The following is a 23,449-nucleotide window of genomic DNA, read 5'->3' as shown; positions in this document are numbered from 1 at the left end:
ACAACAGCAGGGGAGATAGAGAGGGAAGATGGGAGGGGAGGGGAGGGGAGGGGTGATAGTAGGGGTTAGGAAAGGTAGCAGAATACAACAGACACTAATATGGCATTATGTAAAAATGTGAATATGTAACAGATGTGATTCTGCAATCTATATTTGGGGTGAAAATGGGAGTTCAAAACACAATTTGAGTCTAATGTATGAAAGATGATATATCATGAGCTATGTAATGCTTTAAATAATCAATAAAAAATTAAAAAAAAAAAAAAAAAGAAAATAAAAAAAATAATAAATAAATAAATAACTGTTGGGTCCAAAAAAAAAAAAAAAAAAAAAATATAAAGAGTCTAAAACATAGTATACTCTCATTTATCAGTAACTATAATCATTAGTTTAATTATTAGTGCCTTTTGTGAAACATGACCATATAGGAATTAAATATATCAAATCCTTATCTCTTTCTTTTAAATATTCTTTTAGTTGTAGATAGGCACAATATCTTTATTTATTTATTTTTATGTGGTGCTGAGGATCGAACCCAGTGCCTCACACATGCAAGGCAAGCGCTCAACCACTGAGCTATGATCCCAGCCTCCTTATTTATATTTTTAATGCTATAATTCTCTTTTAATATCCTGTGTATGAATGTATTGGATACCCTATAGCAATTACTGAGTTAAAACAACATGTTATAGAATTGTCATCTTGTGCTTTAAAATACCTGTATTATCATGTTACTACCAGACATATTAGGGGGAAAAGGCCATGCCAAAAAAAAAAAAAAAGTATAAAAGTGATGTGATTTTAAAAATAAATCTTAGCTCATGCAGGTATTTCATATATATTATGTGGAGGAATTAACTTGTTCCTTTAATAAAGAATTGGGCGCCTACAACGTTCTATAAGCACTAGAGAAACAGAAGCATATACAACCAAGTCCCTGCCCTAATAAAGCTTATATACAAGCTAAGGAGAGAGTCGAAAGCACATAAACACACATAATGTTAAGTAATAAAAATGTGCTATCTGGAAAAAATAAAGCAAGGAAAGTGGGGGTGCGGGGGAATGATGGAGTATAGGGAAAGGACCTATTTTATATAGAGTAGTTAAGGAAGGCCTCTCTCAAAGCTAGAGAAGAAAACTGAGTCATGCAAATATCAAGAAAGAGCTTTCAGAACAAAGGCCCTGAAGCAGCATTAAATTTGGCATACTTCAGGAATAGTAAACAGGCCAAGGGAGAGGACCTGGTATGAAACTGGAGAGGTTAGCAGGAGTCAGATCATGCAGAACTTTATAGTTAATTCTTGAATAGCAAAAACAAAAGCGATGCCCCAGTGTGGATAATGCAAAAAGAGAATCTTGTAAAATTTTCTTCTTGACAGAGTAGAATCTGTCCCTTGGGAAGGTATTTCATCAGAAGTACAGGAGGCAAACAATATGGTAAGATTAAGGTGGCCCAAGCAAATTGTTCTTTAATGATCCTGCACATAACATAGTGGCAACACATTTCCCCTATCTCAAGCATGGAATTTATTCAGGAAGGAATTAAAGAAACAACTAGGTAGAATAAACTGGGAGACTTTCCAGCTGCTCTTTTATTATGGGTTTGTAAGTTATAGTCATTTTGTTGGAAATAATAAAAATTTCCAAAAAATCATAAGTACTATTTTTAAAAAATCTTTTATATATATTTTTTAGTTTTAGATGGACACATATCTTTATTTTACATTTATATGGTGCTGAGGATTGAACCCAGTGCCTCATGCATGCTAGGCGAGCACTCTACCACTGAGCCACAACCCCAGCCCCTAAAAAATTTTTAATAGGTTATGTTAAACATACAACCATTTCTGGATTAATTATGCCATTATCATTGCTCTTAACAAAATTGTTAAGATTCTCAAGAAAGGGATAGGGACTAATACTTTACCATCTTTGATATTTTTTTGTGTAGTATGTTTTTGTCCTAAGTATACATGATAAACATTTCACTTTCTGACAGTCATTTGTATATTCATTTCAAAGTATGCATTGGATGCCTATTTTATGTCATTCATAAGGCTATATGCTTTAAAAATGTTATCTGTTATCATAACAGTAATTCTAGGTATTCTTCATAGGTGACATAGTAGGAAACTGAGGCTCAGGGAAATCAAGTAACTTGCCCGCATAATAGTTAGTTAATGGCAGAGCCAGGATTTAAATTCAGGTCCGATTCCAAAATACATACTCTTTGCACTCTGCCTCTGGGAAGATAAACATAATAGCTAACATCTATAAAGTACCTACCATATGTCAGACACTGAGCTAGGTATTATACATATATTAGTTTTAACTTTTATAGAAGGTACAAACTCAAATTTTGCAGGGGCTGAGAGGAAACAAAAAAAATGAATTTTGATGAGTTGCTCGACCACTGGTGAACAAAACACAGGACACATTTCCCATCTAAAGAGAAAAGTCACTTCTTAGTTCCTTTTACCACTGCAGTCCCGATATGGCATAGTCTTAACCTTTTTATTCAAAAAAGTAGGAAATCTAGTGGGTTGGGGGGCATGTGAGCTTTGTGTATGATCTAAATTTTGAAATGTTGACAGAAATGGAAATTTTTTAAAACAAAATAAAACAATGTGAGAAAAACAAAACATATCTGCATGACACACACAGCTAATAGGCCACTAGTTTATGAATCCAATTTTATAGCTACCCTACAAAGTATTATCACTGTCTCCATTTCACACAAAAAAAAATAAGCTATGCGATATGAATAAATATTTGGGTAAGGAATGATTACAGATCTTCCCAGTATCACAGAAAATATATCACCTTTTTATTGCCATATTTCCTGTGTTCAAACACTGACTTCTTTCAATTTCTTTTCTTTTCTTCAATCCTGAGTTGCCTTAAAACCAGTCTCAAACAGTACCAGACAAAAAGAACCCAGCCCAATGAGACTAAAAAGGAACCTCCTTAGGAGAGCAGCTAATGAGGAGAAATTGTAAGTACTTTCTGTGTTAATCTTTTCTTTTTAAATGAGAATTATTTTAGCAAAATATTTCTTTTGGCCCTATTATTCTGAGGATGGTAATTAATTCTACTTACCATTCATTTTCTTTTCTGTGTTTTGAGGCTATGTCATTTAATAATATATTTGCAAAGGCTTTTGCTTTATTTGTCAAGCCTGTCTTCAAATCTTCACAATCCAAACGCACCATAGGGTAATGCATCCACTGAGGCAACAGCATTATTTCTGAGGCAAGACTGAAAAATGATTCTATAAACTTTAAAAAAAAGAGTTTTTAAAGAAAAAAATGCTTAGAATTTTCTAATCATCAGTGATTTTATAATATTGCACTGTATGAAATTATTAATCATGAATATAAACTCATTTCTTTTTTGCTAAATAAATAAAATTTTTCCTTTCATTGCATAAATCTTTTTTTTTTTTTTTTTTGGTTCTGGGAATTGAACCTAGGGCCTCAGAGACACTAAGTACATGCTCTGCCACAAAGCTATACCTTCAGCCAACATAAATCTTTTTCTAACCCATCTTTTCACTAAGTAGTTTGTCAATCTACTAGTAAATAAATATCCAGTATGATGCCATTTACAGCATTTCACTAGGTGAAATTTTCCTCGATAATTATTTTCAAAAATTCTGCCCAGGGGGTTAGGGTTGTAGCTCAGTGGCAGAGCACTTGCCTAGCATGTGTGAGGCACTGGGCTTGATCCTCATTACCACATAAAAATAAACAAATAAAATAACAATATTATGTCCATCTAAAACTAAAAAATATTTTTAAAAAATATTTATATATTTTTAAAAAATAGTTATTCCCAGAGCCAACTCATTCCTCTCCATTTAGAAACCTGTAACATGTGACAATTTCTGTAGCTAATATATATTTGCTTTTATCATTACTAATGCTTCACTAATGATTCTAGTTCAATATTTAGGAAAAGAAATGTAGGAAACTTTTTGGTTCAAAATAATCTAAAAGGAGAGAAAATTGAGACATTCTGCTATTACCAAATATCGAAGATACTGGTTATAAATTTCTTAACACCCAAATAAAGGGATAATTTTCTTTCTTCTTTTTTTCTTTCCCTCCCTCCCTCCCTTTCTTTATTGAAATTGAACTGAGGGGCACTCTACAACTGAAATGCACTCCCAACTCTTTTTATTTTGGGGAAAGATCTCACCAAATTGCCAAGGTTGGCCTCAAACTTGGAATCCTCCTGCCTCAACATTCTGAGCTTTTGGGATAACAAAATTGGCAGGGCATGGTAGCTCACGCCTGTAATTCAGAATTATAAGTTCCAGGCCAGTCTCAGCAATTTAGGGAAGCCCTGTCTCAAAATAAAAAATGAAAAGGGCTAAAGATGTAGCTCAATGGTAGAACACCAGAGAGTCAATCCCAAGTATTGCCCCCCTCAAAAAAAATTTAACTAGAGATAAAGAGGAACACTTCAAAATAACAAAAAGGGTCAATCCACAAGCAAGATATATAACATTTACTTACACATTTGCACCTAACAACAGAATACTAAAATACATGCAACAATAACTGAGAGAAATGAAGCAAAAATAAAAATAAACAATTGCAAAATAGTTGAAGATTGCAATATCCCACTTTCAATAATGGATTGAACAACTCGGCAGATGCTCAAAAAGGAAACAAAAGACTTGACCAACACCATAAACAACTAGAGTACCAGACATAAGAAACACTTTACCCAACAAAAACAATGTACACTCTTTCAAGTACACAGAAAACATTCTCCAGGATACACCATTTACTAAGGAATAAAACAAAATTAGGTAAATTTAAAAGGGTAGAAACAATACAAAGTATCTTCTCTAACAATAGTGAGATGAGGTTAGAAATCAACAAAAAACACAAATGTGTAGAAATTAAACTGTCTTAGGTTATTGGTAAAAATAAATCAAAAGGAAAATCAGGAAATACTTTGAGATTAATGCAAATGAAGGCAACTACTATATAAAAATTTATGGGCTGCAACTGAGGCAGTGCTTACAAGGAAATATATAGCTATAAATTCCTATATTAGGAAGAAAGTTCCCAAATGATAACCTGAACATCCACCATAAGTCCCTGAGGAAAACTAAAGCAAACAAAAAAATAAAGCAAGTACAATAAAGGAAATAAGAGATTAGAGTGAAAATTAAATAGAATATTTTAAAAAGAAGAAAAAAATCAATAAAACCAAAATCAGTTCTTTGAAAAGAACAACAAAATCAACAAACCTTTAAATGCAGTGACTAAGATAAAAGATGATGCAAATTACTGTAATCAGAAATAGAAGAGGAGTATGATCAGATCAATCTAAGACAGCATCTGTGGAACTGGAAACTACCTCTACTCCTAATCACCTGCCTACAGAAGAGAAGAAAACAGAATATAATAATCAGGAGGTTGCTAACTCATAATACTATATAAAACATTTACAGAGTGGATGGGCACTCTCATTTTTAAAAAATGATTAAAGTAACTTGGCAAGCAAACTTTTAACTGATCTCTAAGTTTGATACTGTTGAAGACCATTTAGGCTCTCCACAACCATAACTAGTTGTCTAGTAATTTAATGCCTCTCTGTGACTACTCACTTTTTAAGGATGGTATTGATCCTATACGGGAAGATGAGAAATACAAACGGGGTAGAAGATGGCTCATTATATTGAACAAACGGCCGAGATGAAGTGACCTGCTGTGCCTTACTGTAGAATCTTTTGATGACTATAGTGATGATATTTGTGGAGCTGTTGTTAATGTTAGAGCCAAAGGTGGTAAGATAGCAATATGGACTACTAAATATGAAAAGAGAGGCTACTACACATATAGAGAGACTATACAAGGAAAGGTTAGGACTTCCTCCAAAGACAGTGATTAGTTATCAGTTCCATGCAGACACAGCTACTAAGGCAGCTCCACCACTAAAAACAAGTTTGTTGTTTAAGACACCTTCTGAGTAGTCTCCTAGGAGACTGCATCAAGGAATCCATAAATGGGAACTGAACCAAAACTTCTTTAAAAGCAGAGTAGACTGAATTAAAATTTGATTCCATCTGAATGTTGCTAAGATATAAAAGAAGTCCCATTTGCCTTTGTCTTGTACTTTTTTGTTCATTTTTGAAAATTTTTATTAGTGTTTCCACTGTTCCAATCAAAGAATTACAGCCACATCATCCCCAGAAGCCCTATATGTGTTCCTGGCCCACTCTTAATTAGTTTAGTTGAATTACCATTACAAACACATTTTACCCATTCATACTATTCAAAAGAACTTAACATTTCTATACCTTAAAGGAAAATAATTGAGTTTACATTCCATTGTATGCAGGGACATATTTTGCTGCTTTGAAAGAATATGATGCATACAGGGTTTTTTAGCAGTTTTCTTTGTTTCTTTTTTTTAATATTTATTTTTTAGTTTTTGGTGGGCACAATATCTTTATTTTATTTTTATGTGGTGCTGAGGATAGAACCCAGTGCCTCACGCATGCCAAGCTAGTGCTACCACTTGAGCCACATCCAGAGCCCTTCTTTGTTTCTTTTGACAGCTTTATCTTTGCTGTTCTCTTGCTGATGGTGGCTAGATTTTAGTTGTTTCCCTACTTGATAACATCAGTGACTCTGATTTCAGTTTCTCATTTGTTTTGCTTTTGTTTTTTCCTAAAGTAACATTGGTGAAGGATCCAGGAATATAACACAAAGGTGGAATAAACATTAATTTTTGTAAGAGAAAGAAAAATGAAAGAGGACATCCTGACAGAAATAAAAAGGATCATAAGGGAATATTATGAACAATTGTATACAATAAATTACATAACTTTAGATGAAATATATAAATTTCTATATAGACACAATCTACTGAAACTGATGTGATAAAAAATAGATTATCTGAGTAGATCTATGAAAAGTGAAGAAATTGAATTAATAACCCAAAAACTATTTACAAGGAAAGTCCAGACCCTTCATTAATAAATTATACTAAGCACTTAAAAAAGAATACCAATCATTCTTCCAAATATTTTTGAAAAGTTTTTAAGACCAGTGTTACTTTGAAATAAAAAGCAGACAAACTATAATATCACAATAACAGAAACTACAGTATCTCTTATGAAGATGGACACAAAACTCAACAATATATCATAAACTAAATCTAGCAACATAAAAATAATTATATATCATGACAAAGTGAAACTTATTCCAGCAATGCAAAGTTGTTTTCATCAATTAATGTAATATATCCTATTAATAGGATCTGATCATATATATAGAAAATCTTAAGCTATCCCCTAATAAAAGAACTATTCAAACTAATATACAAGCCAAGCAAGGTTGCAGGAAGTGAGATCAATACATGAAAATCTATTGCGTTTATATGTACTAGCAATAAATAATCTAAAAATAAAATAGCATCAAAAAATTAAATATTTTTGGAATTAATTTAACAAAATAAAAGCAAAATATGCATTCTGAAAACCATATTATTAAAAGAAACTCAAGAATATCTAAACAAATGGAAAGATATTCCATGATCATGGATTAGAAGACTTACTATTGTTTGGATGCCTAAACTCCTCAAATTGATCTACATATAAATTCAACACAATCCCCATCAGAGTTCCAGTTAACTTACTTGAAGAAACTGAGACAGTGATTCTAAAATTCACTTGAAATTGGAAGGGACTCTGAATAACCAAAACAATCTTTAAAAAACAAAGCAGTAAGACTTGTAATTTCTGATTTCAGATTTTACTACAAAGCAAAAACAATCAAGGAAAGAACATAGATCAATGGAATAGAATTGAGAGGCCATAAATAAAACCTTGCATGTATGGTCAATTGATTTTTGACAAGGGTATGAGGATTATCCAATGGTACCCTTGTTGAAAATAATTTTTTAAAAATTGTGCTGAGGCAACTAGAGAGTCATGTGCAGAAGAATGAAATTAAAGTTTTAGCTCATTACATATGTAAAAATTAACTCATCAAATCAAACTGGAACAAAGATAGGAATGTAAAAGCCAAAACTATAAAATTCTTCAAAGAAAACATAGGAGTAAATCTTCATGACCTCATGAAGATTCAGTCTATAACAATTATGAACCGTGAAAGCAATATACTAAAGAATCCAGGAACAAAACACAACGTAATTCTACAAAATTATGCTCATAATAAAATATACAAACATTGGGCTAGGGATGTGGCTCAAGCAGTAGCGCGTGCTCACCTGGCATGTGCGGGGCACTGAGTTCGATCCTCAGTACCACGTAAAAAATAAAATAAAATAAAGATGTTGTGTCCACTGAAAACTAAAAAATAAATATTAGAAAATTCTCTCTCTCTCTCTCCCTCTCTCTCTCTCTTAAAAAAATATACAAACATAAACACAGAAAAACATATCAGTAGTTGTTTAGGATCTGAGGTTGGGATGGGGAATAATAGCTACTGGGCCTGGAGCTTCTTTTAAATATTTTTAAGTCATATTGTAATGATTATAAATATACTTAAAATATTGAATTGCATAATGTGTGAATTACACCTTAGCAAAACTTTTCTTAAAAATGAAATATAGAGAGTATTTATATCAGGTTTTAGATTAAGGATATTTTTCTGGAATAAGAGGGGCATTTCAAAATAATAAAGGGAGTTCATCAAGGAAATTTAATCCTAAATGTGTATGTATCCAGAATCAGAACTTCAACAGTCTATGGGAAACTGAATCCTAAGTGAACTTGGAAGCATGATTCTGTTCTCAAATGAGACTTCATATGAAACTACAGCTCCAGCTGACAGGTTGACTGCAACCTGATGAGAGACTTTGAGACACTGGCACCTAGCTAAGCCAAGCTGGATTCTTGACTCACAAATACTGTAATAATAAAGTCTGGATTTCTTTAAAATTTTTTTGATGGACCTTTACTTTGTTCATTTATTTATATGTGATGCTTCACACATGCCAAGCAAGTGCTCTACCACTGAGCCACAATCCCAGCTCCATAAGGTTTGTTATTTTTAAGCCACTAAATTCTGGAAGTAATTTGGGTTTATCTCAGGAAAGCAACATTGGGTTAACATCTAAACATTAATAAATGTAATTCAAACCATTAACAGAAAAGAGGAGAAAAACCACATGATCTACTCAATATATGCAGAAAAAGTAAAGATTCAAAAACCAATGAACCTACCTCCATCTTAGCAAACCTGGATTAGAAAGGAATTTCATCTACCTGATAAAGAGCATTTACCAAAAAACCTATACCTAAGACATTTTGATGATAAAAATCTGAATATGTTTCCATAAGATCATAAATAAGACAAAAATGTCCTCTCTCACTGCTACTATTCATTCAACATTACTGGCAATCCTATACAGTGCCAATAAAGCAACATAAGAAACAAAAGATCCAGATAGGAAAAGGAAAATAAAAAAGGTTTATATTGTGCACATATATAAAAAATCCTAAGGAATCTTTAAAAAAGGCTGTTGTAGGATCAAAATGTCAAAAGTATGTTTGTATATAGTATCAATGAAAATGAAAACTGATATTTTCAAGATATTTGTAAAATCAATGAAAACTACAAAACATTGTTGAGAGGCATTAAAGAAAGTCAAAATAAATTAATATATACAATATGGCTGTGTATTGAAAGATTCAATTTTAAGATGGCAATTCTTCCCAAATTTGATTTAAAAATTCAAAGCAATTCTAACTAAAATCTAGCTAGCCTCTTTAGAAATCAACAGATTATTTTAAAATTTCTATGAAAATGCGAAGAACCTCAAAGAGTCAAAATAACTTTGAAAAAGAACACAGTTGGAAAATTTATATAATGTGATTTTAAAACTTACCTTTAAACTACAGAAATCAAGAGTGTGGTACTATAATAAAAATAAATATATAGTAGAATGAATTAGACATAACTTTCCTATGTTCATATATGAATATATGATCAGTGTAACTCTACATTATGTACAACCACAGAATGGGAAGTTATATTCCCTGTATATATTATATGTCAAAATACATTCTACTGTCATGTATAACTAAAAAGAACAACAACAAAAAAGCTCAAACTGCAGGGGAGGATGACAAGCTGCATGTTTTCACAGAAGAAGAAACTGGGACTGTTTTCTTATAGCTTTAGACTGAAGCAACTGTAGTTATAGTTGTTCCTCCGTATCTGTGGGGCATACATTCCAAGATATTCCTCAGATGCCAGAAACTGCAGATAACGCTGAATCCCACAGACATTTCCCCCCGTACTTATAATAAAGTTTAATTTATAAATTAGGCACAGTAAGGGATTAACAATAATAAATAATAATAAAATGGAATGATTGTCAAAATATATATATAAATCAATGGAAAAGAATAGACTAAGAAATAGACTAAGAAACACAAATACAGACAGTGATTTTCAACAAACATGCCAAGATAGTTTAACAGGGAAAATATAATATTTTCAATAAACAACGATGGGATAGCTAGATATGCATATGGAAACAACAACAACAACAACAAAAACCAAACCATGGCCCATATCCTATTCCACATGAAAAAGTTAATTTATGATTGATCATAGACCTAAATGTAAAAACCATAACTATAAAACCTCTAGAAGAAAACATAGAAGCAAATATTTATGATCACAGGGTAGGAAAATATTTCTTAGGACACAAAAAGCATGACTCTGCAAGAAAAAAATTGATAAGGTAAAATTCATTATAATTTAAAATGTTTGCTCCTTAAAAGGCATCATTCAAAAATGAAGAGTCCAAGTTATAAGCTAGAAGAAAATACTTGCAAAATATATTTCAGATTATAAAACTTTACCCAGCATATATAAAGAACCTTCAAAACTCAACAATAAGAATTATTATAATACCACCCAATAATATAGAGCCATTATAGTTCAACAATAACATTTTTAAAATCCAATTTAAAATGTGGAAACTATCAGAACACATTAATTTTAAAAAGATACACAGATGAAAAGTAACACATTAAAGATACTCAACACCCTCAGTCATCAGAAAAATGATAATTACAACCAAAATGAGATTCCAATGTGCACATAACAAAAATGACTAAAATTAAAAAGACTGACAAAGATTGGAAAGTATGTGACAGAACTGGAACTCTGTGGTAAGACTGTAATTAGTATAATTGCTTTGAAAAAAAAACTAGCAGTTCCTTCAAAGGTTAAAGATACAATACCCATACCATTCAGCAATCCAAATCCCAGAAGAGAACTGAAAACACTATGTTCACACAAAGACTTATACACAAAAAACAGTAGTAATTTTATTCATAATAACCAAAAACTTGGAAATGACCCAAATGTTCATCAAAAGATGAATAACTAAACAAATCATATATCATCCATACAGTGAAATACTACTCAAAAACAAGGATACAGATAACATAGAAAAATTTCAAAAAGTATCTTAATAAAAGCAACCAGACTCAAAAAAGTATCTACATACCATTCTATTTATGTGAAACTTTAGAAAAGAAAGATATAATGTAACAGCTGTTGCCTGAGGTCTGCATGGAAAAAACTGACCAGGATAGAGCACAAGAAAACTTTCTGAGGTAGTGAAAATGTTATATATCTTGATTCTGGTAATGGTTACATGGGTGTGTAAATTTCCCATTATTCATGTAACTGTAAAATTAAAATAAATACATTTTATTGTATGGAAACTTAACCTCAATAAAGTTTATTTTTAAAAAGTTATTCATTCTTGAAATTAATGAAGGATAGAAAAGGGAATGAACTGATGAATAAATGTGTGGGTAAGCAAATACAGTTAAATGCTAAAATCTAGGTGGTATTCCCTATAAAATTCCTTCAACTTTTCTAAATGTTTAAAATTTTCTTATTCTAAAATATTATAATAATTAAAATTTATAAATTTTACATTAAAAATAGAGGGCTGGGGGCCAGGGGTTGTAGCTCAGTGGCAAAGTGCTTGCCTAGCATGTATGAGGCACTGGGTTCGATTCTCAGCATCACATATAAATAAATAAAATATAGGTCCATCAACAACTAAAAAAAAAAAAGTGGTAGAATGCTTGCCTGGCATATAGAAGGCTCCAGGTTCAATCCCTAGTACCACAAAAGAAAAAAAAAATCAAAAATACAAGCTAAACAGTCAGTAGAGAGAAGATGAAGAAATAAGAAAAATAAGCTCAGTTTTAACCAACAGAATAAGGTCCATTGAGGAGATAGGAATCTTTTCTATGCAGTTGTTTTTCCCCCATTGCTGCTAGAGTTCCTAAAGCTCAACTCCAAGTATATTACTTCCATGGCTAAAAACTTTCAGAACAAAGTCCAAAGTCTTGATCAAGAGTTTCCCAGGGGCTGGGGTTGTGGCTCAGTGGTAGAGCACTCACCTAGCACATGTGAGGCGCTGGGTTCTATCCTCAGCACCACATAAAAATAAATAAACAAAATAAAGGTATTGTGTTCAACTAAAAAAAAATGAAAAGAAAAAAGAATTTCCCATGTGAATCCAACCTACATTTCCAACCTCATCATATTCTAAATCTGCCACATACAGTATTCCTGTTGCCCATTCTTTCATTGTTTTTATTTATTTGATGTTCTTTAAAAACCTTTGAACACTTTAGGTCTTTGTTCATGCTTTACCCTCTTCCTTCTGCATCTAACATCTACTTCAAAGATTAGCTCACTTTTCATTTTTTATGAATCCTTCAATTTTCCAAAGCAAAAGCAATCATTCCTTCTTCTGTATTTCTACCATACTTTGACCATCTCTTCCTTCCAGTATTTATCTTATGTCATACTAGTTCTTTCTATATCAGGATTTCAAGCCAGATTTAAGCTCCTGAAGAAAGTATTTATGTATTATTTATTTCTGAATCACCAAAATCTTAGGAGGTATCTGAATATGATAGGGATTTTTTTGTTAAAATGATGAATAAGTAAATGAGTAACTAAGAAAAAAAACACTAACCAATTAGTTTATTAAAATGGTGTTTAAAATAAAAATTCTATTTAACTTAATTAAAACATCTAGACCTAGAATAATTTAAAGAGAAATTCAAAAAGCGTCAACAAAAAACAGAATTACTACTTACCTCTGTGTATTCATCAAAAGTATGATCTTCTGCCTGAAAATTCTGTATCACCCTAACTGCAGTACCATCAAGGAGCCAATTATATTTTTCAACTGAAAATTAATAAGCCAATTAAAATCTTGATAATACTCTTTTAAAAAGGTAAAGTGCTTCTTTATATGATCATAAAATAGGGTAGACTACTCATATACTTTTATTAATATACTATGCATATACATAGATTTCTGAATTTAAAAGAATGGATAGAATAAAATAAAAGACTTAATAAGCAAATGAAGTTAAGTATATTTTTAATAAGGGCAACAGAGTATTTGAAGCTTTTAAAATAACTTAGTGATATAAATGATACCAGTAAATAATAGACTGCCAAATAACAATTATTTGACCTCAAACAAACTTAGAGAGACTACACACCAATAAAATTTTCCCCCAGGCTTTTCAAAACTGTTTTCAAGAATTATCTTGGTTTTACCCTTGATTTAGCTTCCTCCTTATTTAAATAAAGGCATTTTGTCTATCTGTAACTAAAAAAAAAAAATTTTTAATGGAGGGGCTGGGGTTGTGGCTCAGTAGTAGAGCGCTTGCCTCATATGCGTGGAACACTGGGTTCTCTTCTTCTGTTAACATTCATCATATATACCAGGCAATAAAATTCAAATTTGGGAGGTTTGATCCTTGACTCTTGTCAAAAGCAGTAACTATGCTCAGTTCTGGGTCATCCTTAACAACCCTGGATAACCAAATATCCAATCATATTGTAGTTAAAATGAAGTGTTTAAAAAGACATATAATATTAAATATTTCAAATATACCATATGTCTCATGATGTTTCCTTGCACCTTGTAAGTTCTGATGTATTGCCACCTTCAATGTATTAAGAGCCCACTGTAACACATGTTCAGGAAGTTCTGTGTCAAGATTTACAGGTGTTGAAGTTCCTGATAGCCAAGAGGGTACTGTTTGGATATTCTAATACAAATACAAATAAAAACATATGTACTAATTATATGTGCAATTGATCCATATGGAGATTTTTATTCTATATTTTTAAAAATTCTGATTTCCATAGTCCAATAAAAAATAACTCAATGCAAAGTAATAATTTAAAAGTGACAATAGCTTGCAATCCAATATAAAAACTTAAGTTGGGTTAGTTTTACATCATTCCACAATATTTATTTATTATAATGTCAATGTGATTACATAGACAGCTCTAGAAATTAGATCTTGTTCTTAAGAAGTTCACAATTCAGTCAGGTATGGCAGCACACACTGTAATCCCAGGGATTTGGGAGGCTGAGGCATGAGGACTGCAAGTTCGAAGTCAGCCTCAGCAACTTAAAAGGTCCTGTCTCAAAATAAAAAGGGTTTGGGATGTATTCCAGTGGTAAAATGTCCCTGAGTTAAATTCCCAGGGCCAAAAAAAAAAAAAAAAAACACCTCATAATTCAGTAGGGGAAATGAGACATGCACAAAAATTCAGTTCATAACTATAAGAAAAAACTCAAACAAGGATAATGTCCTTTTCAATCAGGAGACATTTTCAAAGAGAAAGCACTTTCTAATTTAAAATAACTTGTGGGGGTATGGGGTTGTAGCTCAGTGGTAGAGCACTTGCCTAGCACATGTGAGGCACTGGGTTCAATCCTTAGCACCATATAAAAATAAATAAATAAGAAAAAGGCATTGTGTCCATCTACAGCTAAAAATATTAAAAAATAAAATAATTAAGGGAAGAAAATAAAACAAAGTTAAAGCACTTTATGCATATAAAAATTTCATAAAGATTCAACTCAAATAATTTAAATTTCCTAAATAGAGCTATATAAAGAAACCTGATAGGTAAGGATGATATAATACCTGCAGAGTTTCAGCTATTCGTTCTACCACACTCAGAACAACATCTTCCAAATCTTGAAAGGTAGGATAAAACTCCATTTTATCATCATCAAATGTCAATTCCATCTTAAATATTGGCAATCTTTGTTGATTTTCTGAGTCAAACAGTTCTACAAATGCTTTTACAGTCCTTACTAAGAGATCCTTTAGCTGCGTGATATTATAAATTACTATTAATTTATAAAGTACAAAAATCAATCTTTAATTAAAATCATTAAATTCTTTTACATAATTAAATCACTATAATCTATAAGTCTTGGAATTACCATTCAGCAAATATATTTTTTAATAAATAGTCTAAGATAATAAACAGAACAATATATGTAAACCACATTTTTCTTTATATATTTTTAGTTGTCAATGGACCTTTATTTTTTTCTTTTTACTTATTTATATGTGATGCTGAGGTTTGAACCAGTCCCTTACAAGTGCAAGGCAAGCACTCTGCCACTGAGCTACAGCCCCAGCCCCGCAAACCATACTTTTAAATAGAATATCAACAATTTGAAAATGGCAACAGAGAATTTTCCAAATTCTTTAGTAAGTCTGTCCCTGGCACATAAAACATTCCAGAAGATCAAATAACATGGTAAATACTGGGCATAAGGCAGGACTGACCCTTAAAAGTGAGTGTTGTAACAGCGTGGCATGCACATGAGAAGTGGTGTGCTAGAGCTCCTGTTTTTACAAAAGCCAATTATTAAATATTCAAGAATCATGGGAGTCAGTTGTTAAACACTAAGAAACTAGAGATTATGGTGAGAATATTTACACCACAGAAATCATCAAACACCAGAACTTAGGTGGTTATTTTCTCTGGAGAGCCAGATGTCTAGCACACTCGTTAGGTGAAGTTGAAGCCACTGGAACTTGGTATTTACACAATATATTTCTAAGTATAAAAAATGCAGTCTTATAGAGAACCAACTGTTGGAAATGTAGCCCAACAGATGAATATAAATTTAAATGATCTTCAAAACGTGCATTTCTTTACTGTTCACCAAATAATTAGTCCCTTTAAGAGAGTAAAGGTGGAAAGGAAACCATATATATTAGTTACAGTAATACATACAGATATTAAACATATATATTATCCTTTTAAAGAAACAATACAAAATTCATAGAATCTTTGGAAATCTTTACCAAAAGAGAGTTTTTAATCAAAACTGTTTTTCTAGGATTGTTATGTTTACAGTAATAAAAATTTGAGGAGCCTATAAATATAATTGTTTGAAGTTAATGTTCTCTGTCATTCAAAGATGATAAATAGCTGAGTTCAGTAGCACATGCCTGTAATCCCAGTAACTCAAGAGGCTGAGACAGGAGAATCACAAGTTCTAGGCCAGGATCAGCAACATAGTGAGACCCTCTCTCAAAGTAAAAAAATAAAAAGAGCTGAGGAGGCAGCTGAGTCGTTAAGCACCCAGGTTCAATCTCCAGATGGCGGGAAGAAAAGGAGGGGTGGTGATCAATAATCAATAACATTTTGAACCAAGACTCAATGAGAACAAAATGAGAAAAAAATCAATCAACTTGGAATTTAATAACTTCAAAAATGTATTACTAGAACAGTCCTTTTCTTAACATACTCATAGAGATGATTAGCTTTCAGCCTTTAAGAATGAGCCAAGTTAATCACTCATAATATTGGCACATACTTCTAGACTTTCCTCATTTTTTATTAAGTTACTTATTTTTACAATTCTAGGGATGGAACCCAGGGTCTCACACTTACTAGCAAGCATTCTACCACTAAACTATATCCCCAGTCATCTCTCATTTTAGATTGCCTCAAAAATTATTTTTTGATAAATACAAACAAAATTACAATAAAAATATTTTCTTAATTTATTTCAAAATAATTACTCAGCACTGTTTTAACAGAATGGTTATCTAAAATATTGAATAATTTTAACAATGCTATCATTTAAGATACATAAAATGTATTTACCTGATTTGACATAAGTGTGGAAACACAACTATAAAATGCATCCAATTTTTCAGGCTTAATGCCTTCTAGTGACTCCTTCTTGGTAAAGAGACTTATAACCTGTGGATACCATGTGTTCATTATCTTCTCTTCTGCCTTTTTAGCTTGAATGGACAGATCAGTTTTTAGTGATTCACAATCAATTGGGCCTTTAGCTCTATTTTTGAGGGAAAAAATATCTATTTTGAAGCAAAAGACATTGGTTTTCATACACAATTATTGATGACAATTGTTTTTAGTTCTAAAATCTAAAGAAGTGTTTTGAACATTTATGAGTCAGTTTAAAAATTATACAGTCAAAATGTCAAGCAAGGATACATTTAGAATGATAATTAATAAATATAGTATTTTACCTAATTCCTGTTACATCCAGCAAAACTGTATTAGCAAATGTTATATAACCAAGGTCCAGTAATATTTTCATAGTTGGATGAACAATGTGCAAATCAGATGCTATTTGATTTCTTGCCTGCACATAGTTGTAATGCCAAGGATTGGAATAATCTAGTCCTCTAAAAAGCAAAACACCACGTCAAATATGATTAAAACAATATACCCTAGTGCTTCACAACAGTAGACGTGAATGTAAAATCAGTTCATTTTCAAACAGTATAAAAAAACTAGATGTAATACTACTTTTAAAATATTTTACTATGTCCATGCATGAATATATGGATAAATAAATTCTGATATGTGCACAAAAAATAGGAAAATAAATAAAGTAAATGATTTACTCACAGAGGGGATTCAGGTAAAGGGCCTCCTTCATCTTCAAGCCATTTAACTGGTGGTTTCACAAGAACACTCTGTACTAAAATATATGTTTGTATTAATATTTCTTGAAATCCTTGCAAGACCTGTTCATATCAAAATCTCTGATTTGTGTTACGGGATGGTAGTTTACTATGAATTAAAATGAGTAGAAGGAAAAAAACTTTATTTAGAACAAAATCAAGCTCTTTCGCGGGGGTGGGGGGGGTACCAGGGATTGAACTCAGGGGCACTCAACCACTGAATCATATCCCCAGCCCTATTTTGTATTTTATTTAGAGACAGGGTCTCACTGAGCTGCTTAGTGCCTTACTTTTGCTGAGGCTGGCTTTGAACTCTCCATCCTTCTTTCTCAGCCTCTCGTGCCACTGGGATTACAGGCATTCACCATCAAATTCAGCAAAATCAAGCTCTTAATACTATTTTAGCCATAGTATGGAGGTAAATTCAGTTACAGGAAAACTCTTAATTCTCAGTTCTTTGTGTTGTCTACTCAAAGGTCCCTGATATGGCCACTTAAGAAAACTTATGGCATGGTGCTTACTAGGGCTGGAGGGAAAAGGGGCTGGGGAGATGATGGTTCAAAGATATAATATTTCAGTTCTATAGGAGGAATAAATTCAAGAGATCTATTATACAATATGGTGACTATAGTGAATGACATGTATTGCACTCTTGATAACTGCTAACAAAGTAGATTTTAAGTATTCTTATCATACACACAAAAAAATAAAATCATGAGAGGGCTGGGTTGTGGCTCAGTGGTAGAGCGCTCGCCTAGCATGTGGAGGCCCTGGGTTCAATACTCAGAACCACATAAAAATAAAATAAAGGTATTGTGTCCAACTACAACTAAAAATTAAATATTTTAAAAAATCATGAGTACATGAGGCAATACATATGTTAATCAGCTAAATTTAGCCATTATTCAATGTATACATATTTCAAAACATGTTGTACATGATAAAATATACAATTTTTTTCAATTAAAAAAATATTCCAGGGCTGGGGTGGTAACACAGTGGTAACAACGCCTATATAGCACCTGTGAGGCACTGGATTTGATCCTCAGCACTACATAAAACTAAATAAATTAATGAAACAAAGGTATTGTGTCCATCTATAACAAAAATATTTTTAAAAAAGAAAAATATTCCAATAACAATCATAACGATTAAATTCCTAATAAATCTGCCAAATACATTAATATGTTCTGAAAACCCTGTAAACAGGAAAGTTAAAACCAAAAAGGCAAAGTTAAAAAATCAAAACTCTACAAGGATTAGCTAATAAACACAGAAATTACAAAAAGTGCCCTTAAACTACAAAGATTTTGACTGTATTATGGGCACAAAATAAAACTTTCAGGGCTGGGGTTGTGGATCAGTGGTGGAGTACTTGCCTAGCACATTTGAGTCACTGGGTTTGAGCCTCAGCATGACATAAAAATAAATAAATAAAGTAAAGATATTGTGTCCATCAACAACTAGAAAAATTTAAAAATTAAAAAACTTTAAGAAAAATTCATATCTGAAATTGATAATAGTTTAAATATATAGTGTTCACTATTTATTTTGCTTCTACTTTTGATTCAACACCAGAAGCAAAGGCAAAAGAAGCTTGATGTGTTACTTACCCAAATATCTCTTCATGCTTTTTTCAAAGTCACTTGACACCTCATCTATGAGACTTTCAAGCAGTTCTTCTCTTTTTTTCCCTTCCTTTAAAGACTCAGGTATCAGCATTAACATGTTATCCAGCCATTCCTGCTGAATAGGTACTATAGGACTACTTTTTACACAGTGCTTCATAAACATGTAGTTGAACTGAAAATATAATAAGAAATATTAAATGTTCTTCATGGTGTGACATTTCAGTATAATTCCTGAGCTCAAGCCTACTAAAACATATTTTTCAGAATAAAAATATTCGTAGCCATGCAAGGTGGCATATATCTGTAATCCCAGCTGCTTGGGAGGCTAAGGAAGGAGGATTACAAATTCAAGAATAACACAGCAATTTAGCCAGACTCTGTCTCAAAATTAAAATGAAAAGGGCTGGAGCTGTAGCACAGTGGCAGAGAACTTTCAAGAGCTTTAGTTTAATCGCCAGTACTGAAAAAAACATATTGTCAGCAATAACATGTTTTCAGAATAAAAACCATTTTTTTCAGAAAAAAAAGCGTCGCAAACATTTTATCTTTTTTTTATGAGCTCTTGTCAAATTAATGTTCTTAGTACATCCTTCATTTTTTCAAGCCAAAAAGAAGCTCCTTTAACTAATTTATTATTCCTTAATTCAACAAATACTCAAACACTGTTGTGACTACTGAGATATGTATTAAACATAATGACTAATTAGAACAAATAAAAAAATGTTAAAGTATTAAACATAATTATTAAAAATGTGGAAAAAACATAACAGTAGCCTATGCTCTCTTGAATGTTATATTATGATATAAGAGTACTATAGTCTAATTTCACAAATTCTTCCATAAGAATGAGAAGTCTAACAAAAAATAGACATGAATAAATGGAAGACAACATTTAATCTCAGTAAAGGCATTTAATGTCCTAAAAAATATCAATTTTGTGTTCCAAAGTTAACACAATCCAATAAAAATATCTATACACATTTTAATAAAACTAGATAACTTGATCATAAAGTTCTTGTGGGAAAATAAACATATAAGAATAGCCAAGAAAACTTTAGGAAATAAGATACCATGGAGGACTGGCCCTGGGAGACATCAAAACATACTATAAGGCCTATGTGATTAGAACAATAAGATAAAGGTATATGAGCAGACAGGCCAGTGGAAAAGAATACAAAGTCCAGAAACAGAGCAGTATATCAGAAAATTTAACATAAAATTATCATTGCATCTCAAAGCAGTGGGGCAAAGATCAAGGTTTGAATAAATAGTCCTGGGACAAATGGTTAGTCATTTGGAAAAAGATAAATTAGTCCATACCTTCTACCATACACAAGAATAAACTTCAAACAGATCAGAAATTTAAATTCTACATTGAAACTACACAAGAAGAAGAAAAACATGAATCAAGGGGCTAGGTTTGTACTTCAGTGTAGAGTGCTTTGCCTAGCACATGTGAGGCACTGGGTTCGATCCTTTACACCACATATAAATAAAATAAATGTACCGTGTCCATCTACAGCTAAAAATATTTTGAAAAAAAATCAAGTTTATAGCTCAAGCATAGGGAAAAACTTCTCAAGTATGATTCAAATTTCAGATACAATCAAGAAAAAAAGTGATAACTTTTGCCATATGAACCCAATGCCTCATGCACTCCCAGCAAACACTCTACTATGGAGTCACATCCCCAGATTTGTGATAGATAAATTTTGACTATATAAAAACATTTGCAAGGGCCGGGTGCAGTGGGCATGCCTGTAATTCCAGCAGCTTGGAAGGCTGACAGGAGGATAACAAGTTTAAAGCCAGGCTCAGCAAAAGCAAGACACTAAGCAACTCAGTGAGACCCTGTCTCTAAATAAAATACAAAATAGAGCTGGAGATGTAGCTCAGTGGTCGCGTGCCCCTGAGTTCAATCCCTGGTACAAAAAAAAAATAAAAATAAGAACAGTATGCAAGGCAAAAATGTCAATGAAAAAGTCAAAAATACTGGCATTCCAGGAAAAAATATTTGCAAGATACACCTCAAGATAAAGTACAACAAATTCTTGGAAAATTTAGGATATGGGTGAATCTTGAAGACAGTTTATTAAGTGAATCAAGATAATAATGAAAAGACAAATACAGGGTAGGGAATATAGCTCAGAGGTAGAGCACATGCTTATTAGTATTGGCAATCACCAAAAATATAGACAAATATTGTATAATTCCACTTATATGAAGCATCTAAAGTTATTAAATTCATAGAAAAAAGAAGGGTAATAGCAAGAAGCTGAGGAGAGGAGGAAATGGAAGGTTATTATTTAATAATACATAGGGTTTTGGTTTTACAAGATGAAAATGTTCTGGAGATTGGTTGCATAACAAGGTAAAAAGGCTTAATACTACTGAACTATATTTGTAAAATGGTTAACACAGTAAATTTTGTGTTATGTGTATTTTATCACAATTCATAAAGGGAAAATAAGTCCAAACTCACAATTAAAATGGGTAAAACAGGGGCTGGGGTTGTGGCTCAGAGGTAGAGTGTTCGCCTACTATGCGTGACCGGGTTCTATCCTCAATACCACATAAAAATAAAATAAAGATATTGTGTCCACCTATAACTAAAAAATAAATATTTTTTTAAAAAATGGGTAAAACATATGTACCAACATTTCAAATATTTTAAAGATGGAATCATCTAGCCAAATACGTAGTAATAGAGGAAGGCTTCCTGGGCATGATGACTGAGCTGGATTAGGGACAACCAGAAAGCACAGATGGAAAGAGGACATGTTGGGCAAAAGTAGCAGGTAAGAAATGTCCTGTTTCCTCAAGCAAGTCCATTATGGTGTAGTATAAAGTATAATATAGAGAGTGATGAGAAGAGGTTGGCAAATAGGTAAGGGTCACATTATGAAAGGCCTTGCCGGCCACATTAAGCTTTAATTCTCTAGGTTGTGGTAAGCTACTGATGGTTGCTGTAGTTAAAACAAAAAATGAAATTCTGATCTAAGGATAGAACATGAATAGGATCAATTTGAGAAATAGTCACAGCCATGTGGGGACAAATTACATGGCAAGTGGGTAGTTGAGAGGGAAAAGAAGTGACTATTCAGACATTTTAAGCATGAGTGATTGATAGTGATAACAACTAGAACAATCTCAGGAAGGAAGGTTCATTTTTCAACATGTTGAATTTGAGGTATTTTTACATAAAATTATTTTGGAATCAGCAACATATAAAAGGTAGTTAAAACCAGAAATTGAATCATCCAGGAAGATTCACAGAAAGAGAACAGCAGCTACAGGCAGACAAGGAAGAGGAAACCATGAAGATGACAGAGAAATAACAAGAGTCAGAAAAGCAAATACAAGGGAATATTCAAAAAGAAAGAAATCAGCTGGAGCCAGGCACATGCTTTTAATCCCAGCAACTGAGAAGGCTAAAGCAGGAGGATCAAGAGTTCAAGGCTAGGGCTGGGGATGTGGCTCAAGCGGTAGTGCGCTCGCCTGGCACGCGTGCGGCGCGGGTTCGATCCTCAACACCACATACAAACAAAGATGTTGTGTCCGCCAAAAACTAAAAAAAATAAATATTAAAAAATTCTCTCTCTCTCTCTCTCTCTCCATCTCTCACTCTCTCTTTAAAAAAAAAGAGTTCAAGGCTAGCTTCAGCAACTTAACAAGACTAAGACTATTTGAGTCTGGCTCAAAACAAAAAATAAAAAGGACTGAGATGTAATTCAGTTCTAAAGTGTCCCTTGGTGGGATGGGGTTGTGGCTCAATGGTAGAGTGTTTGCCTAGCATGTGTGAGGCACTGGGTTCCATTCTCAGCACCGCACATAAATAAATGAACAAAATAAAGGCCCATTGACAACTAAAAAAAAATTTTTAAAGTGCTCCTGGGTTCAATCCCCAGTAAAAGCAGCAGCAGCAGCAGCAGCAGCAGCAGTAGTCATAAACTGGAATTGTCTCTATTTTATTTCAGCTATTCTAATAGGTATGTAG

The 23,449-nt window shown here is 32.5% G+C and overlaps 1 protein-coding gene across 1 annotated transcript in view; it reads right to left on the bottom strand.

Annotated features, from left to right (window-relative positions):
• The window catches only part of DNAH12 (dynein axonemal heavy chain 12), a 299,548-nt gene that overhangs the window by 257,583 nt on the left and 18,516 nt on the right, over positions 1-23,449 (bottom strand). The window contains exons 5-12 of the mRNA XM_081284134.1: positions 19,435-19,624; positions 17,766-17,838; positions 17,381-17,539; positions 16,989-17,184; positions 14,999-15,187; positions 13,951-14,107; positions 13,139-13,230; positions 3,100-3,278 (exon numbers count right to left, since the gene is read on the bottom strand). Coding sequence (XP_081140260.1) covers positions 3,100-3,278; positions 13,139-13,230; positions 13,951-14,107; positions 14,999-15,187; positions 16,989-17,184; positions 17,381-17,539; positions 17,766-17,838; positions 19,435-19,624 — 1,235 coding nt within the window. The remainder of the gene's footprint in view (positions 1-3,099; positions 3,279-13,138; positions 13,231-13,950; positions 14,108-14,998; positions 15,188-16,988; positions 17,185-17,380; positions 17,540-17,765; positions 17,839-19,434; positions 19,625-23,449) is intronic.

This window comes from Spermophilus citellus (assembly GCF_964194105.1).
Source record: "Spermophilus citellus genome assembly, chromosome: 3".
NCBI classification, from domain to species: domain Eukaryota; kingdom Metazoa; phylum Chordata; class Mammalia; order Rodentia; family Sciuridae; genus Spermophilus; species Spermophilus citellus.
This window is presented reverse-complemented; position numbering and strand designations above follow the sequence as displayed.